General features: G+C 30.6%; 1 protein-coding gene and 1 pseudogene across 2 annotated transcripts; both read left to right on the top strand.

Moving 5' to 3' along the window:
* Nucleotides 1-2,946: 2,946 nt before the first annotated feature.
* On the top strand, nucleotides 2,947-5,419 carry LOC140865955 (probable plastid-lipid-associated protein 4, chloroplastic; annotated as a pseudogene).
* A 702-nt stretch (nucleotides 5,420-6,121) lies between these two features.
* On the top strand, nucleotides 6,122-10,120 carry LOC140864924 (uncharacterized). 2 transcript variants are annotated; one of them, XM_073269337.1, is made up of 7 exons: nucleotides 6,122-6,697; nucleotides 7,235-7,378; nucleotides 8,170-8,242; nucleotides 8,848-8,953; nucleotides 9,032-9,128; nucleotides 9,330-9,425; nucleotides 9,751-10,120. In XM_073269337.1, exons 1-7 carry the CDS (start codon nucleotides 6,140-6,142, stop codon nucleotides 9,781-9,783), a joined length of 1,107 nt encoding a protein of 368 aa, XP_073125438.1. In that variant the 5' UTR covers nucleotides 6,122-6,139; the 3' UTR covers nucleotides 9,784-10,120. The 2 variants fall into 2 exon arrangements, with proteins under 2 accessions (XP_073125438.1, XP_073125437.1); XM_073269336.1 differs by having other exon boundaries at nucleotides 9,723-10,120.
* The last annotated feature ends 1,900 nt before the right edge of the window (nucleotides 10,121-12,020 follow it).

The raw sequence follows: 12,020 nt of genomic DNA, 5'->3' as shown, positions 1-12,020 counted from the left end.
ATTTGGGACAAATAAAAAAGAAAACATGGACAATATAATTGGGACGGAGGGAGTAATATTTTTTAAAAAAAATATTTTTTCAGATGGTTTTTCATTAACAATAATTTGAATTTTAAAATAATAAAAACAACAATGATAACATATTTGATGGATGAATATCTTATCCGATGCAACCTATGAAAAGTATAATAGCTAACTCAATTATTGAAACGCGTAAAATTAATGAGACGCGTTGAAAATGGAGAGGTACACATATACATAAATAAATTCCTACAATAGTGTATGTACACTTTAAAAAATATATATTTTATAGTTATATTTTTAAATATACATCACAAATAAATTTTATAAATAGTAGCGATTAAACATCTGTTGCAAATTGCGATATGTATCCAGTATATATATGTATGTATATATATGTATGTATATATATATATATATATATATATATATATAATAAAAAACATTTGATGTGCGACAGTTTTAAAAAAACCGTCGCAATGTTATGCATATATATATTTTTAAATTAATTTGAAATGGTTTTTAAATAACCGTTGCAATATAGTTGCTACGGTTTTTTTTAAACCGTTGCAGTTAAAAACTGTAGCAACTATATTGCAACAGTTATTTAAAAGGAATTTGATATTTACACTCCATTTTTTGTTATTTGCACTCCATTTGTGAATAAGTTTTCACTCTACTTTACACATGAAATGGAGTGTAAATAACACAAAATATAGTGTAAATATCAACTGCCTATTTAAAAATCGTCGCAAATTGCTAATGTTTTTTAAACTGTTGATTTGCGATTGTTTTTGAAACCGTCGTAAAATGCGACGGTTTTAAAATAACTATGGTATTTTTTTGCGACTGTTTTTTAAAAACTATCGCAATGTTTTAATATTTGAAAATTTTACTAAGTTTCCAACGGTTGTTTTATAACCGTTGAAAGTTAAAAACCGTAGAAAAACTTCCGTTTTTTTGTAGTGAGATAAATATTTGTTCAGGATACGTTTGGTATGTGTGATGAGATTATTAATGTAAAGATAAATTGTAGGATAAGTATATTTTTTAATATAATTATGAAATATATTTTAAAAATAATAATTTGTTTGTTTGGTTTTTTGTGTGTAGGATCAAAAGTTGGACTACGCGACTTTTACCAAAATTACCCCTAACTACTGTACATATGGAGGTGAACAGGTGTATTGTTTACGAGGGGGCAAAAGGGTGAGATATTTTATTAAGGTAAAGGGCAAAAATGTCCGAAACAGTACTAATCCCAAACACTGTTTTGCAATACCTTGGTCCACCAATGGATTCTAATAAATCATTTTGTCCCTGACACAGTGAAATAGCACCGGGCCCTCAAATATTTCCACTAACACAAAAAACGAGACAAACGTATTATTATAATCTAAATCCAACGTAATCCTAGCTACCAAACGTAGCCTCAGTGTGTGTAAGTTGTTTTAAGAATATTTATTGAAAAATGATACAATATCTTGAGGAAATTTTGAGTGTACAAAAATCGAGAAAGAATGTCTAGTGTACAGCTATTTGTTAAGATTGAAGGTCCTGAATTAGTCCGAATGTATGTAATTCAAAATATACTATATCATCATACAAATTTTGTTCTTTTACCTTAATAGTGTGTTTGGTGGATAGGATTTGGTGGGAATTTTATGGAATTTGGATTTACAAATACAGTTTTGGTGTTTGGCAAAATAAAATTTTAAAATGGGATTGGTATTTGATGGGATTTCATGGGATTTCATTTAACTAACTGAAATCCTTACAAAATTGGTCGGATTTCAAGGGATTTGAGTTTATAAAAATAATAAAATTATTTCTAACAATAAATTTATAAACTTTAGTTATAGATTTAAGTTTTTCAAACATTTTTTTTTAAAAAAAATATCACTTTCCTAACATTTATGCTAACAAATTCCAATATGTATTTTAACTTTTTTCCAAACACCAAAAAAGAATTTGAACTCCAAGAATTCCAATTCCAATTCCAATTCCAATTCTAAATCCAATTCCAAATCCAATTTCAAATTCTATTTTTTAGGCATCCAAACACACCGTAACAATCCGGCTGAAAATGTATATAGAATCAAACTCGCTGCTTATTAATTTAAACACAACTCGGCTCATTTTTTTAATCAACATAAGTTCAAAATTTTATCTTTAACGTACCATAAAAAAACTATTTTTAAATCTTTCTATTTATAAGAGAATATACAAGGATGTGAGGAAGTTGGTGTGGTGAAATTAATAACTTGATCGCATGATGATGTCAGTGTTGATAACTTCATTGTATGTTCCTACAGTGATGTGGTGATGTTGAAATAATATTTTTTTAATCCATTAAATAATGTTTTTAAAACATAAAAATACACATAAATATAACAATTTAAAAATAAAAATAATTAGATTTAAAAATTACATTAAAAAATAAACATGAATATAACAATTTTAAAATAATATTTTTAAAACAAAAAAAAAACATAATTTTAAAAGCATTACAAAATATTCCAAAATAAAAAAAACACATGAGAAAAAGATAAATGAATTAAACTTGACACAAATAAATAAAAGAAAATGAAAAATAGTGTATTTATTGAAAATTTCATGGATTTTGAAAAATATAACCGTTGGTTTTTTTATTTTTTTTTATTAATTATTCTGATTTTTTTTTACAATTTATTTAATTTATTTTAAATTAAAATCATTTTTTAAAATTAAAATAACAGTTGAAATGATTTGACCATTGATTTCAACCGATCATATCATCTCAACCATCCATGTTTTAAAAAAAATATTTTAAAAAAAATATATTGGTGGGCTTCACCGCCCTGAACCTTTACGCGTGAGGCCACCATCTTCACTACCCGCGGAAATATTCTCGCCCCTTGGAGGGGGCGAGCATTAATTGGGCGATCAAGTTGGGCTTGATCGCCCCAACTTGATCGCCCTCTAAGCATGGCCAAAGGGCCAATTTGAAATTCGATCCAAATTTAAAATATTCATCGCCCATGACCAGTACTTATCGTTATCGAGCTGGAAAACAGATTTGTGTGGAAAAGGATAAAATATGAATCCGCTCAACATTCAAAATTAACTGCAGAGAAATGCCGACCCTTCGTTTCCCACCACCTCTTCTTGATTTTCGCACTTCCCCACATCAATCCACTGCTCTCCTATTTTCTCCAAAACCCTTTTCTTTTTCCCCAAAAAAATCTGAGGATTCCGTTCTCACTCACATTCACTGTCCCGAGTCTTGGAAATGGCGGGCACGGGTTTCTTCTTTCTCGGACAAGAGCAGAGGAATTGAGAGCCTAAAGCAGATCTTCTACAGGCTATTGCGCCGCTTGACCGTGGCGCCGCCGCCACTCCCGAGGATCAACAGCGAGTCGAACTGGTGGGTCGTCGATCGTGTGCGTGCGTTCTTGTTTTTGCAGACTATATATATTGAATGTGTGAATTTAATTTGTTGTTATTAAAATGATTTCCTGTTTAGTTAGATAAGAATGTTCCAACTAAACTTCTTTTTTAAAATCAAATGAGGTTTTGTTACACTCGAGTATAGTTGTAAATTTAGTAAGCATTTTTACCTAGGAAAAGACTAAAATTGCAAAAATAATCACCAAAATATGACAACATTGCATATCAACAAAAAAAAAAAAAAAAAACAATTTTCCCTTTTCATGATGTTGATTTTAGCTGTCATTCAAATTAGTCTACAAACACCTGGATCGTGCTTGTTTTAAGGAAAATGTCGTCGTTTCAGATTGTTGGGAAACTTGAGTCTATGAACAAGGTGAAGGAACCACTCAAGTCAAGTCTACTCAATGGCAAATGGGAGCTTTTGTACACAACTTCTAAGTCGATACTACAAAACGAGGTTCTTAATTTACATCCATTCTCTCTTTAGAATCCACACTTCCATTCATCTGTTTTCCTGAAACGCAATCGAATGTCCATGGGCGGATCCCAAACACTACCTAAGAATTGTTTACTCTTCAGTACCTGCTCATTTATGTTAAAAAAAACCTTATGCAGATATTAGAATATGGTGCTGATACTAATGCACACATTCTCTTTCAATGAAGATTCTAATCGAGTTTTGATTAGTGAATTTCGTTATGGATATTCCGCAGTTTGGGATGATATTACTATTTTTAACATGAAGCTCGTCTTCTTTTTTAAAAATTATATGACAGAGACCCAAATTTCTGAGGCCAAATGGAAAAATCTATCAGGCAATAAATGTCGATACTTTGAGAGCTCAAAATATGGAAACTTGGCCATTTTTCAATCAGGTAATGATATCGCACAGGTCATCGGAGATCAATATCCAAACTTGTTGTTTTGTATAAATGCTCTTATTTCTTGTAATTCCTGTGATAGTTTTGTAGGCTACGGCAAACTTGGTTCCATTGAATGAAAGAAGAGTCGCTGTTAAGTTCGATTCTTTCAAGATTGCTGCTCTGGTATATGAAACTTTGCTACCTATACAATTGCTCTGTAGTTTAGTTGTCCGAGTGATTTGCACTTTACTGGAGCTAGAGCCAGTTCGAGTAGACAACTCCTGCAAGCTCAACCCGGCTCATACTTATTTCTTTTCATGTTTCATAGATACCGATCAAGGCCCGTGGAAGTGGTCGCGGTCAGCTCGAAATCACATACTTGGATGAAGAGTTACGGTAAGATAAGCACACTCATTCATCAGTGACTGAGTTTACAGACTCGCGTCAAATCATCCCCGTTTATTCGATTTCATCTATTCAAAGAACGTGTTTTGTGTTATTTGAGCAAAATATATATAGACATTATTAAAAGCGTGTTTCTTTATAAATCGTGTTGCAGGGTATCAAGGGGCAATCAAGGAAATTTATTTATATTGAGAATGGCTGATCCAAACTACAGGGTACCTCTTTAGCAAAATGAAGCTTAAGAAACAAGAATTGCAGTTTGATCTTGATATTTGTAAAGGTTTCTCGCAATTTGTGTTGTTAAATACAAAAAATAAATAAATAAATAAATAATAAAAAAAATTAAAATCTCTATCTCTCCTATACGATAAGTATATGATAGAATATAACAATATATTATCATCTCTAAGAGTTCGTTTGGATTTTGTAGATATTTTTTAAAATAAGTGTTTTTAAAAGGTACAATTTTTAGCTTCTGAAAAAACTATAATTTTGATTTTAAAAAGTGTTTATTTAAGCATTTTTTTGGTCAATCAAACACCTTATTAACTGAAAAGTATTTAAAAAGTACTTTTTTTACTTGACTTTTGAAACCAAACGTGGCCTAAGTACAAACAGGTTATCAACTTATTTCCATTTTTTATATTTTTTTTATATTTATCTTATCAATTTTTTATTTACTTAATTCTATTTATTATCTTACACATGCATCGTCTCCCGATCACTAGGAATCATTTAAAATTTTAAGATATAGATAGATACAATTGAAATTGAATATAAAAGCACATATAAAAATAAGATTGAAAGATTTAAAAAATATTATTATTAAGAAATTAAAAAAAATACTTTCGTTGATAAATTTATAAAGTGAACATAATCGTAAATTTAAGTAAAATGGTGGATATTATATTGAAGGTTTGGTATGATTTTAATAAGGGTGATTAAATTTATATATTCGATTTTAATGACAAAATTAACCTTACCATAAAGTGGATGAGAATGAGGGGTGTTTAGGGTTTAGTTATTTTTATATATAGAAGGTAATTATGTTTTTTTGTAGTATATTTTTAGTTGGAATAAATTTATCACACCAAATTAAATAGATATATAATCCATTTGTAAAAGCATTTATCATGGGTTCATTGACTTATCATGACCTTTTTAAAAATGTACAAGCATAGGATGAAAGAGGATAATTTATTAATCAATCACTTATGAAGTGTATCAAACTATGCCTATATATATACTATAATATAATATAATATTTTAATTTAGTGTATCAAACTATGTCTATATATATAATATAATATAATATTTTAATTTACTTTAAATAAATAAAGGTAATAATAAAAACAAAATAAAAAGGTTAGTGCCAAATTGCGCGATTTTTAAATGAAGAAAGCGTCGAATACGTGACGATGTTGTGGAAGACACCAACACCCAAAAAACTAGCCAACATTTTGGCTTTCTTCCCGGCCACGATGATGGCCACCGCCTCCGCCGTCTTCATCCAATACTCCGCCACCGTCCCACTGAGGACCATGGCTTTCTCCACCAAAGCAATCCCACCGCAGCACCAATCCTCCGCCCAATCACTGCCACCGCAAGACAAGAAGTCTTTTTCCGTTGCCACCGGCGAACTTTTTCTCGGCATAGCTTCGCGGATTTTAAAGGGTACGGGAGGAGGAGCGCTAAATAGTGAGGGGCCGAAATCCGTGGAGATGTTTGTGGAGGCGCAGGCGGAGGCGGAGGAGGGGGATTGGTGGTGGAGGAAGCGGAGGAAGGATAAAATTGCGGCAGTGGTCGAGGACCCGGTTCAGCCGGATGTTTTGTGGGAGCAAAGAGTGGAAGATGTGGAGGCGGAGAGGAGGAGGAAGGCGGTGACGAGCCCAGGGTTCAGTTTTTCTGCGGCGGGGCTTTTGTTTCCTTACCATCTTGGGGTTGCTCATTTTCTCATTGAGAATGGTTACATTAAGGTGTTTGATTCTTTTTGTTTGTGTTGTTTATCCATTGGCTTATTTACTTGTTTTTTTTCCCTTTCTTTTTTTTAAAAAAATATTTTCCTTGATGCTTATGCTTTTCATTGTTGACCTCTTTGATGGTTCTTGGAGTATGTGACGACAATGTGAGACCATTTGTTAAGGAATCGTATCATTGGTCAAAGTGTGTGTCACCCACCCCTTGAATTGAAATGAAGAATGAGTTTTTCAATCTCATTGGTATTTCTTAAACTACGTTTCATAGTGATGCTGGTACAATTGGGATGTGTGCACATCCTATCTGCCACAACCTTGAGTATTTGATGAGCATTAGAATTTGCTCAACTATATGTAATTTTGTAAGTTAACTAAGAAAAGTAGATAATTTAAACAATCTGTTTTCTGTTGCTCTTGCAAGCATTAGCATTTTTGTGGCTTTCTAATTTCTACGACGACTTTGGTTCATACCGAAGTTTCCCTTATTGTCTATTCTATGTTTCCTTTTTATAAGTAGGATTTTTTTGCCGGAGACAGGAAACAACCCCACTGGCTGGTGCTTCTGCTGGCGCCATTGTTTGTGCTGTGATTGCCTCAGGAGCCAGCATGCACGAAGCCTTAAAGGCTACCAAGATATTGGCTGAAGATTGTAGGCTTCGAGGGACTGCTTTCCGCCTTGGGGTATGAACATCTGCCAACCATGTCTACCAATTACAGGATACAGATTTTGATTGAAGATTTCAGGGCTTGTGGGCTGTTATCTAAATAAGACAGTATTTGAGTTGAAATATTATCTGAAAATAGAACGTGTTATACAACGCAAAATGTTGATAAAACTTAAGGTTTATTTTAGGATTGAAATGTAACTTGGATAGAACAGATGACAAAGAATAGTAATTAAACTTGGCCAGGGGCGTAGATGAAACTTCTATTGTTTTATAAGTTTTTTTAGAAAGGACTAATACCATTAAGCTACATGTGTGTTTTCTATTTTTTCTTTTGCTTCCTGAGTCTTGACAACATTGCATTATATAAACCGTTTCTTCTGATGCTTGAATAAAAAGTTTAGCTTCTTCATTCTATGAACATGTAAGAACCAGGTCGCCAATAGGTAAATAGCTTGTGCTAAGTTTTCAATATAATTTCTGTTGATCGACACAATAATATGATTTATTGGATTGTGCTATATTGGAATAAAGTAGGACTAGCTTGAAGCATGTCTTATTACTGCTTCAGGGTTTTTTTTAGTAAAATACATTTTTTAGTAGAATCGGAGGTTTCACAATCAGGCGTTTAGTGACTTTCTTTGAGTGTCAAATTTCACTGCTTGGAAACTAAATATATCAATGTTATAATTAAGCAACTAGTACCACCCGTACACTCAATTAATTTAAAGTACACAAAATCCTACCTTGTTATACATTGGAGTTTAAGCATTTATGTGGGCATTTATTCTTTTGCATTTTGTTCAGGCTGTTCTTAGAGATATTTTGGACAAGTTTTTACCGGATGACACTCATATCAGATCCAATGGAAGAGTCCGTAGTGAGTATTATTTATACTAGCGTCTTTGCACACGCATATATTGTTTGTATTTTAAAATATTATATTTTGTAGGATGAAAAATTGATTGGAAAAAACTTGATTTTTATTTTAAAATAGAAAATAAATCGACCAAGTTATTAGAAAATTAATTGATGATATATAAAATTAATTGCATTTATTAAGGGTAAATTTGGATTAATGGTAGTTGAGAAGGGTAAATATGGAAGTTCACATAAATATACCAAAAGTAGTTATTATAGTACCCTCTTGCTTTATTAGATAGTAATAGATTCATCTAGCCCTATTGGTAGTGATTCTTCTGTTGGGAGAATCCGGTTTAAATGTATATTTCTTGTTGGCCATGTAGTTTATTATCCATTATGGATAATGGCTACTTTGCTTTGCATGTTGGCACGATTATGTTGTAGGTAGTATTTCTGTTTGACTAGGATGTACTGGATGTTTGCCCAAGTGTTATCTATTTGTGTTAAAACTGTGAATTGTAGTAGCTGATAAGATTTGTCTTTCCATTATGCAAAATAAAGATATTTTACCTATGCAAGCTCTTTGCAAAGTTTGACAAGTTTATTTTGGTTTCATCTCAGTTGCTGTGACACAGATTCTTTGGAGACCCAGAGGTTTGCTGGTTGACCAATTTGATTCTAAAGAAGATCTTATTAATGCTGTCATTACTTCGTCTTTTATTCCTGGGTAAATATTTTTTTTTACTAAATGCACTTCATGTAAATTGGATAATATGTTCAAACTAAAAGTGTGAGTTTGACGCAGTTATCTTGCTCCAAGGCCTGCAACTATGTTCCGCAATAGGCTCTGCATAGATGGCGGTTTGACATTGTTCATGCCTCCAACTTCTGCCGTTCAAACGGTATGCATTTCGCTTTGTTTGTTCAAACTGCGACGGATATGAAATAAGGTTCATCAATAGTTTAAAGATTTTGAATTACTGCATGTTCAAACTGTTGGTTCTTGTTTTTTATGGCCTCAGCGATAATGCAAACTCGGCCTGACATCTCCATAAACTAGAGGCTTCTAGATGAAATAAATGTTTTTTTTTTCTATGCCACAGGTACGTGTTTGTGCATTCCCTGCTGGTCTTTTGGGAATACCTGGAATTGGAATTAGTCCCGACTGCAATCCGGAAAACCGGGCTAGTCCACGACAGGTATTTTATGTGGCCTCGCAACTTGTGATAACTCTTTTCATAACTTTTAAGAAACCAGTTGTCCCAAAAACTCGAGTGAATGAGAGGTGGCTTTGTGATAATTTTGTACTTTAATGCAGCCATGGCGTGAAAATTTTGGTAATAATTTTGAAAACAGCCTTCCCCCAAAAAAAAACACACAAAAAAAAAATCTTTTAAAAAGTTGTCTCGAAGGATAATCCCATAAACAATAGTTTTGAATTTTCAACTTGTTTTGTGACCTCAATTTCTTCCCTGATTTCGCGTAATATATACCAGCTTTTTAATTGGGCTCTGGAACCAGCAGAAGACGATGTCCTTGATAACCTTTTCGAGCTAGGATATGTAGATGCGGCAGCTTGGGCCAAGGAAAATCCCGTAGAGAAAATTGTTGAAGAGGACAGTGCTAACTGCCCATCATAAAACGATACTCATCCACAAGATTGGAGAAGTCGACAGGCAAAACAAAACAATCGATGTTGGAATGTTCTTATTGTTCATCAACCGAGGTTGGATCCTCTCAATAAGCATGATATGCATTAGCATGTCGATTAACATCTTGTGCAGGATCATAAGTTGTGTTGTAGAAAAATGGATGAAACAGTGCAAATTTTAAAGAGAATACAGGGGAAACGCAACCAAGAAATTAGAATACAATATATATATATATATATATATATATATATATATATATATATATATATATAGTTTTGATATGTTGTCCACCCACCGTGTTCACTTCTGTGCCCACTATTGAGGTGATCTTCAGCTATTGGATGTATTGTTAAACTAGTTGTCATCATATTATTCTATGTATTGGGCGATAGAATGTCAATTGTTGTAGCAAATGTAAATCGTCAGTTTCTCAATTGCTGTGTTGTAAATGGCGGTAGACCGCCTCGGTCTCGCCGCAACGCGGACCACCTCAATCTCGCCTAGGAGGTTGAATTTTTAAAACTAGTTTTTATAGATAATTATATATAATCATTAATCATGCAATATATGTATAAATTAATTATATTTATACATAAATAAGTTTCATATAATATTTTATAATTTATACAAAGTACAAATAAATATATAAATATAACTAAGAAAATAATTAATATAGATTCATCATCATATTAATATTAAAAAAATCTATATATATATATATATATATAAATAAATAAAAGTCACCAAAAATAGAAAGAAAATAATTTTCTCGCCCAAAAATAGAAAGAAAATAGTAAAGATAACTTAAAAGTTTTAAAAATCAAATGATATAATATTCAATTTAAAGTTATAGAGTTTAGATAGAGATGATATTAAATATTCAGAAAATAAAATGATATTATAAGTGATAAATTATTTCATATAAAAAATTTAGAGTGTGGATAAAATTATGATTTAATTTTAAAAAATTTAAAATATATTTTATCGTGATCAAACAAAATTTAATTTTTGTTTTGAACGTTGGTTATTTGTCTATCTATGCATTTAAAAATGAACGATACTACACGTACAATGAAATTTATGTATCAACTTTTACAACACAGAAAATTCAATATAAGAATTTATTGTATCAAAATCTCACGATACATTAAAATATTAAATCTCGCGATAAAATAACAAAATTTAAAAATATTTTTATTGTAAATATCGTTGTACAAAATATTTTTTTTATAATTTTAGCATTATCTATTTATATATATATATATATATATATATATATGAACAAAAGTTTGTCATAAATAGAAACATAACATTTTCCTGACCAAAAGTAGATTATAATTGTTTATCATTATCATCATATATTGCTTTGTTTATTTAAATTTATATTTTCACATTAATTTTTATTATATTTAATATAAATAGCTTTTTGTACTAGGTATATGGATTTTATTGTCCCTTATCTTGTCAAATTATTACGTGATCTATATTATTAGTAATTTTTTATATTTTATTTTTTGTCTTTTTAGTTTAATTTTAAAAATTAAAAAATTTTATTTTAACAATTAACATCTTTATCTTTTCAATTTCTTTTAATAAAATACGAGTATTTTATGAATATTAGATAAATAAACTCATAGAATTTTTTATATAATACGAGTGTTTTATTATAATTATTGGATAAATAAATCTCTTAAAAAAATTAAAAATTTTAAATTTATAATATTTGAAAGAATATTTAAATATTTTCTGCAACAAATCAAAACAAAATAAAAAATCCACAATTTTTTTTTGAGATTTCAAAACTTAAAATGGAGAAAAAAATAATTTAGAAAAAATAATTATCAACGAAATATAAAGAATTTTTTCTTTAGTATGTATCAAAATTAAAGCCGATAAGTAATTAAAAATATTATGAACAAACTACGCATAAAAAATGTACATAGCTATATCCAGAGTTACGAAGTACAAAGGTTTAAAAATTTTGAATTCTAAAAATCTGAAAATTTTGATTAATGAGAAAATTGGGTGGATGGTATTGAACAAAATATGTAAGGATAATATGAGGAAGTCAAATATTAAAATAATATATTTTTAAAAAAATTAAGGATGAAATAAATTTGAAAAAAAATATTTTATAAGATG

The sequence above is a fragment of the Henckelia pumila genome, chromosome 4, assembly GCF_033568475.1.
Source record: "Henckelia pumila isolate YLH828 chromosome 4, ASM3356847v2, whole genome shotgun sequence".
Classification (NCBI taxonomy): Eukaryota; Viridiplantae; Streptophyta; class Magnoliopsida; order Lamiales; family Gesneriaceae; genus Henckelia; species Henckelia pumila.
The sequence above is the reverse complement of the archived record's forward strand: the minus strand, read 5'-3'. Positions and strand labels throughout refer to the sequence as shown.

Bases quoted from the DNA above. Each gene is read 5' to 3' on its own strand.
- LOC140864924 (XM_073269336.1), top strand. From the start codon at position 6,140: ATGTTGTGGAAGACACCAACACCCAAAAAACTAGCCAACATTTTGGCT. The intron at 7,379-8,169 runs GTATGAACATCT...CATTTTGTTCAG, and splicing joins GGACTGCTTTCCGCCTTGGG to GCTGTTCTTAGAGATATTTT. The intron at 8,954-9,031 runs GTAAATATTTTT...AGTTTGACGCAG, and splicing joins ACTTCGTCTTTTATTCCTGG to TTATCTTGCTCCAAGGCCTG.